Genomic DNA, 20,100 nt, shown 5'->3' with positions numbered 1-20,100 from the left:
TTGTTTGGAACCAAAATTTGCCTTTCGTCTCCTGATTTCCCACCTGTTTCATTGGCGACCCAGATGGGACAGAAGTAGAAAGGGGAATCGGATTATATTCTTCCCCTCCCCCACTGCAGTCGGATCGGGTCATCGATTCCCACCCGAGGAGGTGGTGAGTGGCCACCGCTGATTTCAGCGTCCATCTCCCGGAGGAGGGCCGATCCACTCCGCCTGACTGTAGAGGGGGCTGTGTGGTTCCGACAAGGCACCTTTTTCCATTTCAGGGAGAAGCGCACGACGGCGCGGCCTGCGACCCCGGCGGACAGGCGAGTATACTCTACGTAGTGACCGGCCCAGTAAGGACCGAAGAAGAGGCGTGATCACCCTCTTTTAGCCAGTGACTAATACGGACTATTGGTATCCGACTAGGTCCCGAAACTCACTAGGCTCCGGCGACGAAACCGAGCGGCGAACGAACGGGGGGGTTTCTTGTGGCGTATGAAAGTGTGTGAGTGGGCTTGCAGTTCCAGGCCGGGCGACCGCGTCCTGGTCAGGCCGAGTGTTGACCCTTCTGTGTCTGGTGGAACGAGACCCCTTACTCCTCCACCTCCCTTTTCCCCTTTTGTCCGTCACCTGTCCTTTGGCACTCAGGTTAGGATGGGCGGGGGTGGGTCTTCACCGTTAGATTTAATGACGGAACACTTTAGCGAAGTGTTCGACCTAGATAAATGTAGCAGGGCCGGGATGATACAGAGATGTCAATTTATGTGGCCAGGGCTAGGAATTGCTGGATGGCCCCCGGAAGGGTCATTCGAGTATGAAAAAGTGGCGGCGGTCATGAATATTGTTATAATTGAGGGAAACCCCGGCTGTCCCGAGGACATTCCATACATAGAAGCGTGGTTGGATGTAGTCCGGGATCCGCCGGCTTGGGCCCAACGGAAGGTAGAAAAGGCCGCCCTTATGTTGGTAAAGCAGAGAAAAGGCCGGAAAACCAAACTTAGAACCCTGCCGACCCATGCCTTCGCTCTCCAAAGCTCGGCAACCGCTGCCGTCCCGAAGGCCGCAGGGACCGCCCCCATACGGCCTACCGCCCCTAGCACTGAAGCCACTGAGACCACGCCCCCTGCTACCAGAGTCAAGGCAGGAACTACGCCCAGTACTACCAACACACTTTCTAGGAAAAAACCCCCGAAGAAAACCGCAGGGAAAGTTCAGGGTTCGGCCGAGAAGAAGCCTCCAAAAGCCCCGATACTTGCTACGGCGGAGGCATACGAAGACGACATTGCGCCGCCGCCCTATGCTCCTATGTACCCTGACCTTACGGGCCTAGCAGAAGGCCCCGCTGACGCCGAGACTTCCGGGTCAGAGTCGGATGCCGGGGAGACGTCCCACCCAGCCTCACCTGAGTCACCTGGCCTCGCAACCACACGGAAGAGTACACGGGTTGTGAAGAACATTACTCGGTTCCCCCAATCGAGTCCGCAACAGGCCCTTCCGTCCAGCCGAAAAGGGGGAACCTCTCACTTATTCCCAGTCCGACAGTCCACCACCTATACCCCTAACCCGGCAGAGGGGGGGGGCCAGCCCATCGAATCAACAGTCTATAGTCACGTTCCCTTCTCAAGTGCCGATTTGTATAACTGGAAATTCCATGGGCCGTCCTACGACCAGAAACCCGAGCAGCTGATAGAGCTGGTGGAAGGCATTATATACAGCTACAATCCAACTTGGGCCGACCTTAGGCAGTTGAGCGCCCACATCCTGACCTCTGAAGAACGCCGCCTTTTACAACAAAATATGGAGCAAGCCATCCGGGATGCGAATCCGGCCCATGCCAATTTACAGAACCTACTAGAAACGGAGGCGCCCATCGCTGCCCCCACGTGGGATTACCGAACCGCCGAAGGCCAAACCTTTATCCGCCGATACCAACAGGCGTACCTGGCCGCCTTAAAGAAGGGGAAGCAGAAGGTTACTAACATGGGAAAAATCCACAGTGTAGTCCAACAAAAGGACGAGAGTCCAGGGGACTTCCTTGAACGACTTATGGAAGCATTCAGAAGGCACAGCCCGATAAATCCCGAAGACCCTAAGAACCTCCCAACCGTAGTTATGAGTTTTGTTAGCCAGTCAGCACCGGATATACGAAGAAAGCTACAGAGAACGGAGGGGTTCGAAGGGATGAGCCTAAGCCAACTGAAAGCTATAGCTGATCGCGTATTCGGATATCGCGACCAGGAGGAGAAGGTGGAGGCCCGGAAGGAATCGACCAGACGGATGCGGGAGAAGGCAGATGTGTTGGCCACGGTGCTGGAAGAACGAATGAGGTCTAGACCAAAGGGGAGGGGCAGGAGAACAAGAGGAACGCGGTCCCCCATAGGGCGTAACCAGTGTGCAAATTGCCGACAAGAAGGACACTGGTGGGCTGATTGTCCAGAGGAGATACGGGACAACCCGAGAGAAGAGGAATCATGGGACCGGCAGAGAGAGGAGGAGACCGGCGACCGCACGGGGGCCCCTAGGTGAGGCCGTGGAAGGGGCCGAAGAGAGAGAGGACGGGATGACCGGAGGGAATGGCAGATGGCTGTGGACGCTACCCGAGACGGCACAGCATGAAGAAACCGGGAGGGCAGAGTCCCCACTGACCCTCTGGTGGAAATTCGGGTGGGGACAGAATCTATGAAGGCCTTACTAGACACAGGGGCCCAGCGATCTGTTATCACCACAGCCATAGCCCCAGCCACGAAAGAAACTATACCAATTGTGGGAGCCTCCGGGAAATCCCTTGCGGCGCCCCTCCTCAAAGAGCGCCAAGTCCAGATCGGAGGGACGATGGTGTCCCATCAGTTCATACACATCCCTGGATGCCCGGTCCCCTTGATTGGTCGAGACCTACTCTGTAAGCTCCAGGCCACCTTGAAGTTCAAGACTACGGGTGAAGTGGAAGCTCGCTTTGAAGATCGGCCAGTGACACTTATCTGTCCAGTAAGAGAAGAATGGAGACTACACGTTCCCCCAACTGTAGGACCCGGCGACTGCCGTTACGACCAGAACACCCCTTTCGCCCAGCAGAGGCGAGCCATAATGGATGAAGTGCCTGATGTATGGGCAGAATTGAACCCCGGCGGACTGGCCGTTAACGCTATCCCCATCTGGATTGAGCTCAAACCAAATGCTCAAGTTGTCAACCAAGGACAATACCACATCCCCTATGCAGCCCGGCATAGTATGCATACACATCTACAGAAACTCCTTCAACAGGGAGTCCTTAAACCAATCAGATCCGCATGGAACACCCCATTGTTGCCCGTTAAGAAACCAGGAACATCCGAGTACAGACCCGTCCAGGACCTGAGGAAAGTCAACAACCAGGTAGCCGACATAGTTGCCCTCGTACCAAATCCATACTCCATCCTAGCCCAAGTGCCATCTCAGACCAAGTGGTACAGTGTCATTGATTTGAAGGACGCCTTCTTTTCCATCCCTCTTGCTGTCGACAGCCAGAAGTTGTTTGCCTTCACGTGGGAAGACTTGCAGACGGGAACCAAGCAGCAATATACATGGACCCGTCTTCCCCAGGGGTTCAAGAACTCGCCTACCCTCTTCGGCGACCAACTCGCCCAGGACCTGAAGACGTATCAGGACGAGTATGGGCCGGTCGTCCAATACGTGGATGACCTGTTGGTGGCCCGTGAAACGTACACCGAATGTGCTGAAGCTACACTCTACCTCTTGAAGACCCTGGAAGCCCAGGGGTACCGGGCCAGTCGCAAGAAGGCGCAGATATGCGAGATCGAAGTCGAGTATCTGGGGTTTCGCCTCCGAGAAGGAACCCGAAGGCTCGGTATCCCCCGAACCCAAGCCATCCGCAACCAACCCACTCCTGCAAATAAGAAGGAACTACGGGCACTCCTCGGAGCCGCTGGATATTGCCGCATTTGGATTATCAATTTTGCCATCCTGACCCACAGTTTGTACGCCAAACTGAAAGGACCTGAACTCGAGGGCCAAAATCTCCAGTGGGAGAAACACGAACTGAAAGCCCTTCAGGACCTCAAGGAGGCCCTTGTGGCCCCACCAGCGCTCGGACTGCCAGATGTGACTAAGCCGTTCTACTTGTTCATCGACGAAAAGAAGGGATTGGCACTTGGAGTCCTTACCCAACTGGTCGGTACCTGGCAACGCCCTGTAGCATACCTCTCCAAGAGCATGGATAACGTGGCACGAGGATGGCCGGGCTGCCTACGAAGCATTGCGGCTGCTTGTCTCCTGATACACGAGGCCAATAAACTCACGTTCGGCCAAACACTTTTTGTGACCACACCCCACACCATCCGCGGCCTACTCGAGAGCCACGGACCCAGATGGATGACCAACTCCCGATTGGTCAAATACCAAGCCCTCCTGTGCGAAAATCCGGAGGTGCGGATCCTGGACACGACCAACCTCAATCCTGCTACCCTCCTTCCGGCCCCTGAACCACCACTCCACGACTGTGAAGAGGTAATGGCCACTGTGCACTCGAGCAGACCTGACCTGAAGGATCAACCCTGGCAAGGGGGCATCACCCTTTTTACCGATGGAAGCAGCCAGGTGATAGAGGGAATTCGAAGAGCTGGCTATGCGGTGGTATCTGAGGACCATGTGATCGAGGCTATGGCTCTGACACCCGGAACATCAGCCCAGAAAGCGGAGCTAATCGCCCTCACCAGAGCCCTCCTGTGGGCTGAAGGAAAAGTTGTTAACATTTACACCGACTCCAAATACGCTTTCCTCACCCTCCAGGTGCACGGAGCCCTGTACAAGGAGAGGGGATTTTTGACAGCAGAAGGGAAAGGACTTGCAAATGCCGCTGAGATCTGCCAATTACTCGAGTCGGTATGGAAGCCGAAGAAGGTGGCTGTGATGCACTGCAGGGCCCACACTGGAAGAACGGACCCTATCGCCCGGGGAAATCAGCGGGCAGACGACGCTGCAAAAAGGGCAAGTCAGCTCCCCTACTCCTCTCACCCTCCTGACCCCGCACTCGTCGTCCAGCTCCCTACGGAGACCCCTATTTACACCCCCCAAGAAACGGAATGGGCCCAACAAGAGGGTCTACAGTCACGCAATGGCTGGTGGATACTACAGGATGGGCGCATCTGGATACCCGAAGCCTTGGCCTGGACGGTGGCCAAGGAGGCTCACGACCGCACCCACCTGGGAAGGGACGCCCTGGGGCGCTTACTTGAGAAGACCTACTACATCAACAAACTATCCCTGTGGACCAAAAACGCTTCCAGCCGATGCGCGACTTGTGCCCGGAACAACCCTCGAACGGGGCCCGGCCCTATGCCAGGACATGTTCTCCGAGGCACCAGCCCTTTCCACGTGTGCCAGATTGACTTCACACACATGCCCCCGGCGCGCGGCTACAAAGCTATCCTCGTCGCCGTGTGTACCTACACCGGATGGATTGAAGCCCAGCCTACTAGAACTGAAATGGCTAAAGAAGTTACCTCCCTACTGCTTCATCAACTCCTACCCAGATACGGCCTCCCCAAGCAAATAAACTCTGACAACGGTCCCGCCTTCGCTAGCGAAGTAACACAACAGCTCAGTACCAGACTGGGCCTCGATTGGAAGTTGCATTGTGCCTGGAGACCCCAAAGCAGTGGAGTAGTGGAGAGGGCTAACCGATCCCTGAAGAACCAGCTAGCCAAGCTATGCCAAGAAGCAAAAGCCAAATGGCCCGACCTGCTTCCACTGGCCTTGCTGCATCTTAGGTGTACCCCCAAGGCTACCGGCCTTACTCCCTACGAGATGATGTATGCTAGGCCACCACCACTACCCTCCTTTCCCGACTCCTTGCAGATACAGGGTGAGAGTTCCTTAGTGAAACAGATGAGAGCCTTACACCAGGTAGTGCAAGACATCCAGCAGTACACTGAAAGAGTAGCTCCCTTGGTCCTCACCAATCCTACGCACAGGTTCAGGGTGGGAGACGAGGTCTGGGTAAAAGAGTGGGATGAATCTGACTGCCTAAAGCCAAAATGGAAGGGGCCCTCCCTTGTTCTCCTAACGACCTCCACCGCTGTTAAAATTGCAGGAGCCTGCTGCTCCCACTAGCAGCTCCCTGAAGCGTTGGACTACGCACCAACATCCTGACGCTCCATTACGGCTGACTCTAAGAAAGACGTGAACCACCAGATTCATGCCTGCCCAGCAACAGGAACTCAGTTTCTGGACCCACTGCGTTTTTGGCTCTCTCTTTATCGCAGCCATAATCGTGGGCCTTATCATCTTCTTGCTGCAAAGGCTCGGATACCTTCCACCGCATATATGATGCTGAGCCTACTACTCCTCCTTTGCTCAGTCCCGAGCTATTACCCCTTGAGCCTGAATTGCACTGAATGTTTGCGCCTCGTGCGCCACCGTATAGAGGGAGGATATCACCTAGTCACTACCCTCATTCACCAGACGCAGCCCCCGGAAGGCGATTGCCAGTTTCTCCCGACTTGTGCCCTCATCACTCCGAATGGCCTCCAACAGTTCCACAGATGCCTCCAAGGAAATCTCACTATCTGCCACAGCCCTACCAAACCAAGATACTACAATGTCACCCTCAGCGTAGGACTCCCTGCGTATGTGGCCGGACCTCCGGGAGTCGAGGGAGATGGCATTCTGTATTATATTAATTCCACTCGTATCCTTGTCGGTGGCATCCAAACTGTAGCAACCCTCACCTTCGACGTCTGTGACGCCATGGACAAGCACCCTTGGTCTCGCAAGTGTGGTAGCCAGAGTTGGCGAGAGGCATACGTTAAGGACCACAAGTATGTCTGCCCCTTCAGTCCAGACATGAGATGCTGCTCCCCGTGGGTGTGGCTCCCATGCGCCGGCGACACTCGAGCCTCGGGCTGGGACCGAGTATGTGCTTATACGGGAGGAGGATATGCCGGATGCGCCGGCCTGGGTGAATTTCGTCGAGGTTCTGGTAACTATGTGTCCCTAGACTGGCCCATCCGAGGACACGACATGCCCTGGAGAGGAACGTGGGGCCTCGGCATTGACGGCGGAGGAATGGATCCGTTGACATATATTACCATATATCAGAGTCTCGAAACGAAGCCTCCTACGCACTACCAGACTACTGTTGTCGGCTACCAAGACGTATTTGATGAAATTGCTCGTGCTGAGCAGACCGAGACTAAATTCCCCATTTCCCCAGAAGCCCGAAATATGTTCCTCAATTTGGCTGAAAACATCGCCCTCTCCCTCGGAATTGCAAACTGTTTCGTCTGCGGAGGCACCGACATGGGTGAACAATGGCCCTGGGAAGCGAGAGAGATCCGACAACACACATGGGATGCACTCAACACCACTAACATTACCTTTCCCCAACGGCCGAAGCCGTACGAATGGGCCCTGAGAACAAATATCATAGGTACCCTCTGCGCTAGTCGAGCGCCATCGAAGCGTTACTCTGTACCAGTGGGAGACTCTGCTTGTACGGGGGTTCTTCAGTATAATGGCAGCCGGACGACCTGGTGGCAAACGGACAACCTGCCCGCCCCGGAGCCTATCTGGACAGAACCCACCTTGAACACGACATGGACATACGGAGGGAACGCCTCCCTCAAGTGGGTAGCCCCGGCGGGCTACTACTATATCTGCGGACGCAGGGCCTATGAGCAACTCCCGACCCGCTGGTACGGTACCTGCCTCTTGGGCACGGTCCGACCTAGTTTTTTCCTTCTGCCCATACAAGTCGGCGAAACTTTGGGTATCCCCCTATACGTGGAAAAGGGGCCGGATAACCCTACCCGACGAAAACGGTCTTTCCCAATCATCAAGCCCAAAGTCCAGATTGGAGACTGGAAGGACAACGAGTGGCCGCCTGAACGTATCATTCACTACTATGGACCGGCCACATGGGCTGAAGATGGTACATACGGGTACCGCACCCCTATCTACATGCTGAATCGCATTATTCGCCTACAGGCCGTACTCGAAATCCTTACTAACGATTCTGCCCTGGCCCTCAATATCCTAGCTCGACAGAACACTAAGCTCATTACCGCCGTCTACCAAAATCGCTTGGCTCTTGACTACCTCTTAGCCCAGGAGGGCGGGGTGTGTGGCAAGTTTAACCTCAGTAATTGCTGCTTACAGATTGATGACCAGAGCCATGTCATCAGGGAGATAACTGACCGGATGGTCAAACTAGCCCACGTCCCCGTCCAGACCTGGAACAGTGCGTGGGATTGGACTTCCTCCCTCACCAGCTGGCTCCCAACCTCCGGGAGCCTGCAAGGCCTCCTCGTCATGGGTGGCCTGTTCTTGCTGTCTTGCCTAATAATACCTTTGTCTCTCCCCTTAGTTTTCAGGTGTCTCCGCTCCACCATGGAAAGCATCGCTGACCGCCGTGCTGCTGCCCAACTTATGGCTCTCCAGATGTACTCCCCCATTCCCCAGTCTGATGAAGCTGACGATGAAGCACCTTGTGGCTGATGTGCACTTTGAACCCCCTGATTCACTCAATGGGCCATCACCCTTGTGCCAGCAAAAGACCGGCTACAAAGGGGGGGGGATTCCACTAGGGGCCCTCCGTCTCAACCCCGGCGAAGCAACCACCGGCTGCGCAAGGGCTTAGGGCTCGCTTGCTGCCTCCCTCGCTAACTATCCTTGTCCTTTCTTTCCTTTTCAGGGTTCATGGAGGTGATACTCTCCACCAGAATGGATGTTCAAGTATCAAAAGGGGGGAATGAAGGAGTGGAACGCCGGTACTACCTGAATACTACTGAGCAACAGGACAACCTCATGTTTTGTGCCTACTGATGGACTTTTACTTATGTATTCTACCTCTGCTTTTGGCTGTTTGGCCACACCTTATTACTGCACTGGACATTTGTGCCTTATCCAGTTTTACTGTTTACTAACAAGACAAGTTTGCTGTTTACTAATGTACAGACAGAATGCAGGGCTATTAGATATATAGCTTGTAACAGTAGTTTGCAAGGCCTATACAAGACCAGCTTGCACGTAGCAACGCCATCTGAATAGGCGACCTTGGAGGGTGCTGACACCCCCCTGCATTCCTGAGCCGCACCTTATCTCCTGTGCTAGAAAGGAGCATTGTGTGTGTACAGAATAAGCTGCTAAGTTTCGTTTTTCTTGCCAGTATCATTTCAGTGTTATGACGTGTGTACGTACTGGGACTACAATTTTGTACTGTAAGAACTACAAATGTTTACTGCGCATGACAGGTATGACGTGTAAGGGGCCAAATGCGCAGGCCCAGTAGGGAAGTATAAATGTAAGCGTCAGATGATTTATGACACACAGTGTCCCGAGGCTACTCGGTGCTGTTCACTTGCTAGCAATAAAGTTGCCTTGTTTGGAACCAAAATTTGCCTTTCGTCTCCTGATTTCCCACCTGTTTCACACTTACGGGACAAATTTCAAAGGATTTTCTGCAGGCGGACCTGTGTTTAGGCACAGAAAAGAGGTGGGAGTGGGTCAGGCAGTGGCGTAGCCAGAGGTGGGCCTGGGTGGGCCTCTTAGGGCTCAGGCCCACCCAACAGTAACACACGTTTAGCGGTAGCTGGTGGGGATCCCAAGCTCCACCAGCTGAAGAGTTCCCCCTGATGATAAAGAAAATGTTACTCTCCACGATATTGGCACCTGCACATGCTCAGTTTTCAGTGCATGCCTGCTGCAGACTGCCATGGTGGAAAGAAGTGTTTTCCCACCAGCTGAGATATTGTTTTGGTGGTGGTGGGGGGGGGGGGGGGGGGGGGGGGGGGAGAACACTTGATGCCCACCCACTTCTTGCCTAGGCCCACCCAAAATGTCTGGCTACGCCCCTGGGGTCAGGCCAGCAGATGTACATGCAGGTATTTACTTTTAAAATGCCCTGTGCCTGTGCCCTCCTGTTTAACCCTGCATACTTTTGCACAGCAGTCTCCTCTGGCACCAGTTGGCGACAATTTTAAAGGGAAATCACTTTTTTTTACTTATCAGGGCTATCCTCTCATTTGTTTTGTCCCTGTATCACTAGTGGATGATTTTTTGCTGTGACATCAAGAACTGATGCATTAGACATAGTAACATAGTAAATGACGGCAGATAAAGACCTGTACGGTCCATCCAGTCTGCCCAACAAGATAAACTCATTTTATACAGAAAAGTAAAAAATTTGATTGGTACATGCTTTCAGGGAGCGCTGTCCTTAAGCTCTTTCTTTCATCATCAAGAGCTCAGTACACTGGGGGTGGGGTGGGGGAGGGGATCTAAGAGGGCTCCCTGAGAAATATGTGGGTGTGGAGCTCCTGCAGCGTTCTCTGCTTTGATGAGGAAATGCAAGGGCCAGGTGAAGGCTTGTAACACCCCAAACTCAAAGGGGACTCATCTTGCCCAGACGAGTATAACTCGGTTTGTAGTGGCTTCCTGTCCTCGTGTGACTGGAGTAGTATTGGGGCGAGATGAGGGGCTGACTCAGGGCATGTCTTCTGTCAGTGATAACGACACCATGCTGAGCCCTGAGTTGCGTGTGCCTCCTCCGATGCTTGGAGCAGCTTCAGTACACATGCCGTAATCACCTGGTCCAGAGGTTCAGTGGTCTGGAGTGCTTGCCTTGCCTTGGGAAGCGAAGTTGTGGAACAGCACGCTGATGCCTCTTCAATTGGAGCAGAGGTACATGACAGTGGAGGCGACCATTAGTCCAATGACATCTGAGGATTCCAGGGGAGGCCCCTCAGGGGGAATTTCACCATACCAACCAGTAGTTGTTGCTAAGCTTCTGGTGGTGACTTTGGATTTTTTATGGGCTGCTGCCTTACAAAGATGGAAGCCTCTTTGGCTTCACAAGTTGATAAAGTTTTGAGTCAGGCCGGCCAAGTTTCCCAGTGGGTCAAAGTGGTGAATGGAAGCTGGATATGAGAATTACTGTGTTAGAGGATCAGAAAACTGAGATTAAGAATTTAAAAACAGCATTTTTATTAAAGATCTGTCTGTCCTTTGAAGGAAACAGGAAAACAACTGAAAAATTTACTAAAAGACTGAATTTATGATTCTTGAATTTTCCTAAGAGTGATCTGGATCCTCCTTTGCATATGCTAAGACACTACTATAGAGAAGTATTTAGGGTACTTCCAGAAAGTATTCCCCCAATCGTTAGAACTTTCTATTCACCTACTAAATCTGTTGAAAAAAATCAATTGGATCAGAGTTTGGAGGTGGTTTCAGAGGACAGCCTTAATGTTACTTCACTGTTGGAAGATTCTCAATTGGAGCCTGTGACTCATGGGACGTGCACGTGCTCGGTAACTTTTGCTTTGGAACCTGACAAAGTTTGGGCTCAGAAGCTTTTCTTTAAATATAGAACTGCCTCTTTTTTAGGGCTCAGTGATTTCTGCTTTTCCAGATAATTTCAAAAGCTTCTCAGGAAAGATGTAGAGCCGTTCTTGATTTGAAGGAGCAAGTAATTTCTATTGATTTCCCTTGTATATGTGTGATTAAGTATCAAAATTATAAGTCCTATTTCTATGAGTCGGATACTTTCAATACAATTGAAGACGTTTTTGGAAAACAGGGCAGCCCTAATATTATCTCTCTTTCTTCTTTTTAGTTACCCTGGTGGGTAGTCTTGTGCAACTTTCTGCTGTAAAGAAATGCTATATAATTTATTTATTTTATTTGTTGCATTTGTACCCCACATTTTCCCACCTATTTGCAGGCTCAATGTGGCTTACATAGTACCGTAAAGGCATTTGCCAAGTCGGTTGATAACAAATACAAGGTTATATAGTGGTCGAATGAGTTAGGTGTGAATCAGGCACCACGAGGGTCGAAAGGAATAAACATTGTATATTGACCAGTACGATCATTGGTTATGCTGTGTTGCTGGGTATGGGGATTTACGCTGGATCGGTGGGGTAGGCCTTTTTGAAGAGGTTAGTTTTTAGTGATTTCCTGAAGTTTAGGTGGTCATGGATTGTTTTCACAGCTTTTGGGAGTCCATTCCATAGTTGTGCGCTTATGTAGGAGAAGCTGGATGCGTAAGTTTTTTTGTATTTAATGGATATAATGGATTTAATGTATATAATGGATCTCCAGTTGTTAGTTCAGGGATCTTTTCTGTGATTACTTATTGAGGTCTTGAATATTGCACTTTTTCTTTTGGATCCTTTCCCCTCTCTTTTGATCTTATTAAGTTTTATTATCTGTAATTTTTCCTTTTTTTAGTATATTTTTTTGCCTTGTTTATTTGCACAAATTGATTTGACTGTATTACTTAATGCAAGTTAATTTTGTAATTGTATCGATACAATTCTATAAATAAAAAGCTATATTAAAAAAAGAGCTTAGTACACTGCTAGCTGTGAATATGACTGCAAGATTATTGAAGGCCATTTATCACTAAAAGAAAATCAGGCAAACTGATCTGCTGTTTAAATAACTGTGAAGGATCCTACAGAAACCTTTCTGACACCCACACGCTGTACTGGGCTTCTCCCATGATTTGAATTTTATTTTATTAATTTTTGTATTATTTATTTATTGCCTTTTTGAAGAAATTCACTCAAGGCGGTGTACAGCAAGAATAAGTCAAACATAAGCAATAGACAATTACAGCAGTAAAAATATTCAAATAACAGTACAAAATATGGGCATAGTATACTACTTACAATGTCAACACAATACGTAATAGAACAGACAGCCTAGGGCAGTGATGGCGAACCTATGGCACGCGTGCCAGAGAGGGCTCACAGAGCCCTCTCCATTGGCATGTGCGCCATCGCTGGTCCGCCCACTCTCCCTCCCTCCCAGCACCAGTTCGGCATCCCTCCTGCCCTCCCTCCAACCAACCAAAGAAGCATCAGGCTGCACGCCCGCCCGCCCTCCCAGTACCAGGAATCCCCCTCCTCCTTTGAAATTTAAAAAGCGTACCGTCCTACTCCTCGGGGTTAAGGCGGCATGCGTTGGCAGCAAAACGCGTGTTCTTCGTGCGGCGCACCTTTGGCCTTCCTTTCTGTCTCTCAAGCTCTGGTCCCGCCTATGGGGCGGAACCAGAGCTTGAGAGACAGAAGGGAAGACCGAAGGCGCACTGAGTGAAGAACAAGCGCTTCGCTGCCGACACAAGCTGCCTTAACCCCGAGGAGTAGGATGGTACGCTTTTTAAATTTGAAAGGAGGAGGGGGGTTCCTGGTGCTGGGAGGGAGGACGGGCGGGCGGCCTGATGCTTCTTTGGTTGGAGGGAGGGCGGGAGGGAGGCCTGGTGCTGGGAGGGAGGGAGGCAGGCAGGCCTGGTGCTGGGTGGGTGGGAGGCTTCGTGCTGGGTGGTGCTGGGTGAGAGGGAGGCCTGCTACTGGGCGCTGCTGGGTGCTGGGTGGGAGGGAGCCCTGATGTTGGGTGCTGGGTGGGAGGGAGGGAGCCCTGATGTTGGGTGCTGGGAGCCCTGATGTTGGGTGCTGGGTGGGAGGGAGGGAGGCCTGATGTTGGGTGCTGGGAAGGCCTGATGCTGGGTGCTGGGAGGGTTGGAGCCCTGATGTTGGGTGCTGGGTGGGAGGGAGGGAGCCCTGATGTTGGGTGCTGGGAAGGCCTGATGCTGGGTGCTGGGAGGGAGGGAGCCCTGATGTTGGGCGCTGGGTGGGAGGGAGGGAGCCCTGATGTTGGGTGCTGGGTGGGAGGGAGGGAACCCTGATGCTGGGAAGGCCTGATGCTGGGTGCTGGGTGGGAGGGAGGGAGCCCTGATGTTGAGTGCTGGGTGGGAGCCCTGATGTTGGGTGCTGGGTGCTGGGAGGGCAGGGGGAGAGGAGGGTGGCTGGACATGGGTGGCTGGAGGGGAGGGTGGCTGGACATGGGTGGCTAGAGGGGAGAGGAGGGTGGCTGGACATTTGTGGCTGGAGGGGAGCGGAGGGTTGCTGGACATGGATGGAGGGCAAGAAATGAAGAAGAAAGGAGAAAAGTAAAGAAATAAATGGAAAGGAAGCCCTGGAAACGGAGTTAAGAGGACAGATAGCAGCAGAATCGGATTCTGGGCCAGCATGATCAGAGAAACAAAGTCACCAGACAACAAAGGTAGAAAAAAATCATTTTATTTTCATTTTAGTGTTTGGAATATGCCCAATTTGAGAATTTACATCTGCTGTCTTATTTTGCACTGGGTATACTGGAGCTGTAACAGCTTACAGAAATGATTTATAATGAAAGAAAATCATGTTATTTTTTTTCGCCTATACTAGTATAATATTTTCAATGATGTCTGTTTATATGCGCCATGGCTGGTGTAAGGGGTGTGGCTATCATAGGGGTGGAGTCATATGTGGTGACCCCGCCCATAATGAGTACCGGCACTTTGCGATAAATAATTCGATTTTGGGTTGCTGTTTGGGCACTCAGTCTTTGAAAGGTTCGCCTAGGGTATAAGCAAAGATGGAACATAGATAAGATAGAGTAACAGGAGTAAGAAAATAAGGGGATTAATTTAAGAAAGTTGCACATCAGGTCAGAAAGGTGCTTGAATATTATCTTAGTTAGGGTAGGAGTGGATAAGGTTGAAGAGCCAAGCTTTCACCTGCTTCCTGAAGTAGAGATAGTCTTGTGTTAAGTGCAACCTTTCAGGGAGTGCATTCCAGAGTGTGGGGGCTACACGGGGTGGGGGGGGGGGGAGGTCGCTGGAGGACATCACATTGAATTGTGTTTTTGCTGCTGGATCAGGTGATTGCTGAGCACAAGGACCATGACCTTCAGCAAGAAACAAACCAAACGCTTAAAAAAAATAAAGGGGACAATTCTATAAAGGTTGCTAAAAGTTAGGCGCCAAGATGCAGTGCGTTAAGTGCTAATTCTATAATGGCATCTGGGCACCCAGATAAATACTAGCATAAGTCAGCATTTCAGGATTTAGGTGCGTCCACTTACACCATGTGAATAGCAGGTGGAAATGCACATGTCTAAATGCAGCACTTCAGCATGTAACAGTATTCTGTAAGTTATGTGCATAAATGTGGGACGTGCCCTACTCTGCCCATGCACCTCCCCCTGTGAATCCCCTTAGCATTTGTAGGCTAAATGAGTTGTGTGCTAAAATAATGGGGCCCTATACTCAGCCGGTGGGGCTCAGCGTTCTGCTGACTGTCACCGGCGTTAAACGTGTCCCACTGAGGAAAACATGAAATGACATCAGAGAGGCGGGCTGCCAGCAGTAGAGAGAGGGAGCCGGAACTAGCGGCAGGGCAACCTATGGGAGTTGCTGCCACCACCTTCTTTTGAAAAATAAGAAAAGGTAATTTTGTGGAAAGGGGTTGGGGGAGGAAGAGTGGTGGTGGTGGGGAGGGGGGGAGTGGGGCAGTGGCAGAGGAGCTGCAGCTTATTTTCTGCCTTAGGCGATGGACTGTCTTGGGCCGGCCCTGTCAGCAATGGTATATGTATGCTAAGTGCCACTGAATATACATGTACACAGCAATATGTATAACTATAAAAGCAGTGAATATCCATACTATACATATACTGTAGCTTATATATTTGGCTCAGACTCCTAAGGTTAGACCTGATTTATTCTCTGTCTGAGTGGGTCAATATTTAAACTCTGTGAGTGGCATCTCTTTTAAACAGCGGCAGTGGCATTTAAACATCTACCAAAATAGGCCAAAATCTGGATATCAGTGTTGAATATCCGGATATAATAACTAACCCTTGTAGCGCTATATAAATGCTAAGTAGTAGTAGTAGTAGTAATATCCAGATAACTATCTGTATAAGAGGACAGCTGCTTTGCCCAGGCTCTATCACTGGAGAACCCCAGTGATATCCAGATTGTGCCGGGGAGCCTGCAGTAATTTTCAGCGGTCATGCCTCTGAAAATCACTGACTGACCCAGTCAGTGGCATTTTTCCGGGTAGTAGGTATTACCATTATAAATGAAGGCTTAAAACTCCTAATTCCAACCCTGGCTCCAACTGAGCTGAAAGCCCAAAGGAGCAAGAGAACAACGCTGGGTTAAAGAAAACAATAAAAAAAATCCACTACTATCTCTTCATGAATAGAGATCAAAACAAACACGTGCAATCTTCATGATTTCCTTTCTTTTAACTCGTAATGAATTGCCTATAAAATCAATTATTACCTGGCATTGCTAATTTAGAAAGATGATAGGTTGAACTCTTTTTCATCCTTCAAATTCTTGAACGCAAGGCAGCTGAAACTCTCTGCCAATCTTTGACTCTTCCAATTATTTCACATTTTACAATAATGGCTTTGGGCCTAGCAGTTCATATTCCCTACTCCCCTGCAACAGCATCAGGAGGCATGTGCAGAACATCTCACAGAACTGCGTAGGATATAAAGGCAGTATTTAGCAAATGATTACACACCTTGTCGGCAGCTGTGAGTCGTGTCCAAGGTTTGTCTGCTCGCCTGTCATAGTCCTGAGCGTCTGCCACCTCCACATAGTCGCTGAAGCGTATAAGAATCTTCTTCTCACGAAGCTCTTCCACAGTAGGCCTCTGGCTTAGCTGGTAGGAGCAACAGGGACAGCACATTTACTTTCCTATTGTAAATGAGGGCTAACACATCTTCAAGTAAAGGGTGCGCGCTTGAAAAATTAAAGTCTGAAAATTAGTGGAAAAATGAATAGTCCATGCACTAAGGTGGTCTTCTACTAAGCTGCGGTAGTGTTTTTAGCTTGCGGTAGAAATCAGCTGGCGCGTCTCGGCATTTACTGCCAGCTGATTTCTACTGTGAGCTAAAAATGCTACCGCAGCTTAGTAAAAGACCCATAAAACTCCTTTATTTGTGCCTGCTAGACAGATAGAGAAAGGCTTTCGGCCTTCATGCTTCATGCAAATGAGGCCCCCCCGGATCTATTCAGAAACTTTTGAAAGTCCCCATTCAGAGGGGAACAAGGAGGAACATGACCAAATATCTATGCTGATTCATTCACTCTTCCAATGGCAGGGAAAAAAGCCGTGGAGGTCAAGAGAGCAGTGCCATCTTGTTCTGTCATGCTCCATTCGCCATATTGTTTTAAACTGAAGGCCTAAAATTCTAGCTTGTTAAATGTGTCCCTTTAAACCCTGCCATGTCAGTAACAGTTTCCTGACTGTCACTACTCTGTAAGTGTGGCACCAAAATATACCTCAACAGGCAGAGTTTGTAGGTTTGGTAAGTGTGTGCTCGCATTTACTAAGAAAAAAGTATATACGGCACCATAACAGTATCCGTAATACAAGGAAGGACATGAGAATGATACTCATGCAAGGATTTTCTAGTGATTTTCAATTTTGACCCTAATAAAACTGACCTCATCCTTAACAGTGCCATTTTTTTAAACAATTATTATTGGTAGTTCAAAAAACAACAAATTAATCTCAACAGTGATGCAAATACAGGAGCGATAAGCACTAATGCGTGCTTACCACAGCAAAAAATGTCTTTACCATGGGGAGCGCTGAGGCATCTCACAGTAATTTGGGGATGTGTGCGTACTACCTGCGCACTAAAAAAATCAAATTTATTTTTTAGCACTGGGGCAGAAAGCAAATGGATGGTGGACATGGAGAGAAAAGTACCAAATGGACAAGGAGACTCTGCCAAGACAGTTGAAAGAAGAAAGCAGAAACCAGAGACTAGGACCAACATAAGAAAAAAAATAAAATGACCAGAAATAATTTTATTTACTAAAAAATTGATTGGAATATGTCAGTTTTTGGAATGTGCATCTGCCAGAACTAGTTTTAGAGATGGCTGGGGCCTGCGAGAAAAACCTCACTCATGTGGCCTTCAATCTCTAGCAACATATCTGGGTGAGGCAAATTCTGCTCTTTAAGAAAAAGGAACCTTGAAATATGTTTTAAAGAAATGTCTGTTTAGCATTTGAAGCCATAGCAGATCTCATTCTCATTCTTATACTTTCTCAGGTTGGAAATTCGATAGATTATTATATTGCTTACTAAGTACAACTTAAAAATGTACCCTAAAACAATGAGACAACGACTCTTCTTACTTTTATGTCGATTGTGCTCAAGGAAGAAAAAAATTTTGTTGTGAACATTAAGAAAAGTGGTTCACATTATGCAGCGTAATGCCTTTCATATGCCCAAAACCACAAGGCCCAGATTGTAGTGTTTTTTTCCAGTACTCCCCAGAGACAAGAGATTAGCAGTACTTCAAAGCAATTGTTTCTCTGCTTTTAGCTAAGATCCAAATGCATCAGCTGTGAGCTGATGATGGTCCCTTTCTGTGGTTTTTGGCTGAGACTGAGAACAACTCTGAAGGGGACACTGTGGCTAAAGGACAAAAATTAAACTTATTGTTAATGATCTTCTCCCCCACCAATAATAAGTTGCATTCTTGACTATATCAGATATCCTTGTACTCAGGAGTCAGATTTGTCTGCACTGTGCAGTTACTTTCCCTAACACGAGATGTGCACGCAAAGGAAGGCCCTGAAATGTGTAACAGGATTTCCTCACAACTTGGTGGAGGAAGAGCTGCTGTACTGCACAGCCTCTGTGACTGGATGACAAACATACTGCTGCAAAGCAAGATCAGGTCAAATAGCTGAATCAGCCAAGAGTGCAAGCAGTGGTCAGTGTCAGAAAGTAAAGACCTTTGCAACGATGTTGTAAACTTTCTGAAATCTCGCTCATACCGTGTTACTTCATTACTTTTCAGGCTCTCTCTTTAATCTTTTCAACTCGAGTTTACCAAACTCTGCTCCAGGAAGTTACTTTACACAATGTGTTTGCAGGCTGTTTCAAACCAGTTTTGTTCTACTTCAGTTATCTTGAAACATGCTTAAAGCTGGTGTTAAACCAGTTTGAGGAGAAAGTTAATGAGGATCCTACTTTGCATTTTGTAGAAAAACACGCCTCAACACTTGAGAAACTGCAGAGACCCCAAACAACAGCCAGCCAGTGGACTATTCAGCAGTACTAAATGGATACCCCTAAATTCTATAAATACTGGCTAAAAGTATGCACATAATTGCATGCCCACATATAGAATAGGATTGGTTACGTGGTTAGCATAATTAGATAACTGGCTTTAAATTAGCACATAATTAGTGATAAATAGCAATAATTGGCATTAACAATCACTAATTGACACTAATTAGTAGTTATCCCCTGGATTCTATGTAGTGAGACTTGAGTTACATGTACAAATCCAGTCGTATTCTGGATTTGCGTGAACAACTTAATTAGTTAACAAGCCAATCAGCGCTGATAATTTCCACTTAACAAGCAATTATTGACCATAATTGGCATTAATTAGAATTTACATGCACAACTGTCTAAGCATATTCTATAATGTGATGCTTGTAAATTCTAAGTCACATAGTTGAAAGGGGGTGTGGCCATGAGTGTGGAATGGACGGCTTGTGGCATTTCTAAAATCTATGCGCGTAGTTATAGAATATACCTGGTCCACGCCTAATCTGGGTGTCGGCATTTACACCATGACTAAATTTAGCTGCATGGACGGGCGCTTGGCATATTCTATAAACCGCATGGAAATTTAGGCTTATTCTATAAAGTAGGCCTAAATGTAGGTCTACTTGATAGAATATACCTAGGCTTATTTCATTTTGGCACTGATTTTTTAGGCGTGATATATAGAATCTAGTCCTTGGCGCATAACTGAATTACACCTCTATTCTGTAAACTGAGCACCTAACTTTTCTCATGCATAAATGCAAAGGGCCATTAATGTGGGAGGGGAATGGGTGCCTCAGGGGCATTCTAACCTCAAGCTCACTTTATAAAATACTTGCTTTTACATACACAACTGCCACATTTAGACACTATCATTTACATCAGCTATAGACATGGCATAAGTGGTTAAAGTTTGGTGCATAATTGTGAATTTATGCTAGTATTTTGTAACAGATTTGGTGCATGACTCTGCTGTTATAGAATACTAGTTTAACGCCCAGGTTTTTGGCACCTAACTTTTACAGCTATTTATAGAATTGACCCCATAATGCTGTTGAATGTTTCCTCTGATCACTTCAGCACTATCTGGACAGTGGCAGAGCAGTCCATGGGCGGAGCCAGAGGTTAATAGTTAGCGGCAAATGGCATACCCACAGGGGGGGTTTTGGGGACCTGGGCCCCCCAATTTGCGTTT

The 20,100-nt window shown here is 49.0% G+C and overlaps 1 protein-coding gene across 2 annotated transcripts in view; it reads right to left on the bottom strand.

Annotated features, from left to right (window-relative positions):
- PHACTR1 (phosphatase and actin regulator 1) overlaps positions 1 to 20,100 on the bottom strand; it is a 436,304-nt gene that overhangs the window by 14,305 nt on the left and 401,899 nt on the right. For both annotated transcript variants that reach the window (XM_030211092.1, XM_030211101.1), the window contains exon 11: positions 16,344 to 16,484. In XM_030211092.1, coding sequence (XP_030066952.1) covers positions 16,344 to 16,484 — 141 coding nt within the window. The remainder of the gene's footprint in view (positions 1 to 16,343; positions 16,485 to 20,100) is intronic.

The sequence above is a fragment of the Microcaecilia unicolor genome, chromosome 1 (genome assembly GCF_901765095.1).
Source record: "Microcaecilia unicolor chromosome 1, aMicUni1.1, whole genome shotgun sequence".
In the NCBI taxonomy this organism is placed as follows: Eukaryota; Metazoa; Chordata; class Amphibia; order Gymnophiona; family Siphonopidae; genus Microcaecilia; species Microcaecilia unicolor.
This window is presented reverse-complemented; position numbering and strand designations above follow the sequence as displayed.